Here is a 3739-nt window from a genome sequence, read left to right on the forward strand (position 1 = left end):
GGGGGGGGGGACAAACAAACAAAAAGAAGAAGTGGAGAAGGAGCAGCCTTTCCTCGCCGTCAACGGCTAACCCGCGCGCCGCCTGCCTCCTCTCTCTCGCGCTCAAGGAGCCCTATGCGTTAGTTCTGTGGGCACGTGAGAGCGCGCGACCGACAGCCGGACACGAGCCCGGAGCCATTGTGGGGGTCCTACACTGTTTCCAGCGTTAAAACCTCAAAAAACCCTCAAAATGAGCAAAATTTCAGAGAACGTTCACTCTAAATTCACACTGCCTCACTTTATATCGGCAAAAACGTCGAAAACAACAAACCTTTAACACTTTCAGGGAGGAATTTAACAAAAAAAACAGGAAATTTATGGTCCTAATCACAAGGTTTATATGTCCACCTATTCAAAAATGTTTGTCAGTCATCAATTGATACAGGAATACATTACATCAAAGCATATACAGAGGCATCTAAATGTTTAGGTGACAAGATGGGTACTGGGTTTTATGTTCCAGATTCAATATCAAAGTAAATAAATAAAAGAATATATGATGAATTATCAGCATATACTGGAGAAATGCTAGCAATATTATTAGCTTTGCAATCAACAGAGGAAGTTAGACCAGTAAAAACACTTGTATGTTCATCATTAACCAGTATACTAAATAGTTTATCAGAATATCTACTCTACTATCTGAAAGAAATACAACAGGCATTGTACCAAATACAAATGACGGATGTTTATGTCGTGTTTTTATGGGTGCCTGCACATATAGGGCTAAAGGGGAAATGAAATTTCAGATAAAATTGCAAAGGAAGCATCTAAACATATATCAGTTGATATGGTGGTTAATTTAAGGAAGAAAGAGATTAAAAGTATTGTTAAAAAACAGACTGAAGGAAAGATGGCAAAAGCAATGGGAGGAACGGAAAGGAAGACGGTTTCATAGGATTCAGAGAAAGGTTGGAGAAAAGAGGTTTGCGGAAATGAACAGGAAAGACTGGGATTTGGTCCTCCACGCTGAGCGTAAACAAAGCTTTCTGCTCAATCTGCCAAAAACCACCTGGAAGCTGGACTCACGTGACCGACCTGTACGTAAAGCTGGCCGTGGCCTCGCGTAGGTGAACAAAAGCGGGGGAATCGGACAAGCGTAGAGTCGAGACAGTAAAGACAACGAATAAGACGGCTGTCAAGAATAAAGCAGGACGGTGGAGCGCCATAAAGACAGACTTTGGCGTTCAAACGCACGTTTCTTTGTTTTTTGGTTTAATTCCGTCCCAAACGGCTCTTCCATGGACCCATTTTTAGTCACTTCGGCTGTTTTCGAGGGTAAACAGACACGTGGCAGTAGGCAGTCGTTTGCAAATTTTGCTTACAAGTTTCTAACTTCGGGACACATTAACCATCAATACGAGAAAAAAAATGGACTTCTTTAAGGACAGTGGAAACCTGGAAAAAAAATAAAAACAAAATTCATACTTTAAGACTTAGTAGAATCCTATTAGCAGTTTGAAATACGTGTTGTAATAAATTCACATTATTACAGAAGTTACATTTACAAACTATATTTAAATAATGCTAATAATATTTTCTTTAAAGCACTGCTATTATTCATGATGAATAAATTACATTAATCTTAAACAATACACCTGTCAAGTTTAACAGAGATAAGAGAACAAGAAAGTTGGAACCAGTTGTCACAGTTATTTGTTGATAAAGATTTTATTTCCAAACGAATAATAACAATAAAGCCCAGAATTGAATTTTGATTGAAGATTGCTCGGTAGAAGTGTGCCATAACTTTCCTGGAATTAATAAAACAGACGGAGGGATTTCGAACAGTAGATTTTGAACACGTACGTAATAGTTAACATAATTGTTTTTGTGCGTGATACAGACCTGTTTTACTGGAAATCGGTCAGAACGGCGCCGGCTCATCTGATTCCTGACCAACTATGAGCCCGGACGGCCTCGGAGCCTCTCGTTTTCTCCTCCTCGTGTAATCTCTCAGGAAGGATGAGTAAAACTTTAATAAGGACAAGTGCCGCTGTACGTTTCCCTCACAAAAACCTAAATCTGGGGCAAAGCCACATTAACGGCTTTATTTTTTTTCTTTCCAATTCCTCAAGTTGGGCTTGTTTAATTAGAGCTTCGATACATATTGCAATGCAAAAAATGTGAAAATATTGGTTTTTGTCCTAAAAATGAGTCCATAACGACATCATCTATCAATCCCAGTAACTAAAATAGCATCTAATCTACCTCTAAATCAGTTTTTTTTAACAAATATGTCTTCAGTAATAATCCTTTTAATTGTCAGCCCTATAATTTCCTTTGACATGACCATTTTTACTGCCTTAGCGCCGGGAAATCCCTTCGTATAATGTCTGTGAAGCTTGTGGATTCCTCTTTTTTAAGTATAGGGCTGGAATTCCCAATGACGTCATTCCAGACCAATGAAAATTGGATAAAAATCACCAAATCTGAACAAACTGTGCATCATTCTGAACCTTTTGAGATGGAGAATTTGAAAATAATAACTCAGTATTAAAAAAAATTCTGCATTGTGACTCAGTTTTGCCGACATGGTCTCAGCTGGCTTGGCTCTTCAAAGCATTCATAGGATATCGGCAGTGACAGGAAGGTGGAGAATGTCTGTTTCGGTGTGGACGGCGATGTCCTGGGAGATGAACTTGCTCGGCTCTGCCGGACGCCTGGCGAACAGCTGGACCTGAAGCTCCACGTGCAAACCTGCAGCCACCTACATGGGACATTACAGCTTTTTTATTCATCAAAAAAGGTGAAACGCAACACAGAGGATGACGTGTTTTCCTTCGTAAGGTAGAAACAAACCCTGTCGATGTGGATCGACCTAATTATTGTGTGAACGTTGAACTCACAGGCCCGGGGTTGCAGATGACGCGGAGGCCAGTGGCGGCGGGAGGCTGTTTCACACGAAACCTGGCAGCGAAACAGCTACAGGTCAAAGCTGAAGGTTACCTACAAGCTGCTTCCATTCTCCATTTTTGACATACAAACACACATTTAAAGCAATCTGTGGAGCTGCAGATGAATACAGTTCTTTTTGTTACTATCTGTCTTCTTTGTGCTCATTTCTTTTAGGAACATTTAAAGCTAGATTACATCATATTCAGTGTGTTTGGACTGATGATATGTTGTCTTCGTTGGGGCGCCTGTGCTATTAGGAGTACCACAAGGATCGACTCTTGGACCACTGTCTTTCAGCTTGTATAATTATCTTTTATGCTTTATTTTACGCAGATGACGTGATCATATATGGCTTAAAGCTTCATGCTTCACACTGAATGTTGAGAAGACATTCACAGGGAAGAACTAACCAGAGGATTTACCAAACATTTGTGCGAATAAAGATCAACAATGTGAAGAAAGGCAAATACTTTCGGTGTGATTTTTGGTTTAACTCTTGGGGTTCAAACATCACAACAGGGAGATGACTAATACACTGAAATACTGTATTTTCCGCACTACAGGGCGCACTGAATTCAATGAATGGTCTATTTTCGAACTTTTCTCATATATACAGGTGCTGGTCATAAAATTAGAATATCATGAAAATGTAGATTGATTTCAGTAATTCCATTTAAAAAGTGAAACTTGTATATTATATTCATACATTACATACAAACTCATATATTTCAAATGTTTATTTTGTTTAATTTTGATGATTACAAATGACAACAAATGAAAATCTCAAATTCATCATATCAGA

The 3739-nt window shown here is 39.2% G+C and overlaps 1 protein-coding gene across 2 annotated transcripts in view; it reads right to left on the reverse strand.

The window, feature by feature from the left end:
• Window positions 1-6: 6 nt before the first annotated feature.
• The window catches only part of spag17 (sperm associated antigen 17), a 34868-nt gene continuing 31135 nt past the window's right edge, over window positions 7-3739 (reverse strand). Inside the window, exons 46-49 of one of the 2 annotated variants that reach the window (XM_025005557.2) lie at window positions 2889-2949; window positions 2617-2749; window positions 1888-2008; window positions 7-1793 (exon numbers count right to left, since the gene is read on the reverse strand). In XM_025005557.2, coding sequence (XP_024861325.1) covers window positions 1923-2008; window positions 2617-2749; window positions 2889-2949 — 280 coding nt within the window. In that variant the 3' untranslated portion in view covers window positions 7-1793; window positions 1888-1922. Of the gene's footprint in view, window positions 2009-2616; window positions 2750-2888; window positions 2950-3739 lie in introns of both variants that reach the window. The other variant, XM_037976590.1, reaches the window with a different exon arrangement.

This window comes from Kryptolebias marmoratus, linkage group LG7 (assembly GCF_001649575.2).
Source record: "Kryptolebias marmoratus isolate JLee-2015 linkage group LG7, ASM164957v2, whole genome shotgun sequence".
NCBI classification, from domain to species: domain Eukaryota; kingdom Metazoa; phylum Chordata; class Actinopteri; order Cyprinodontiformes; family Rivulidae; genus Kryptolebias; species Kryptolebias marmoratus.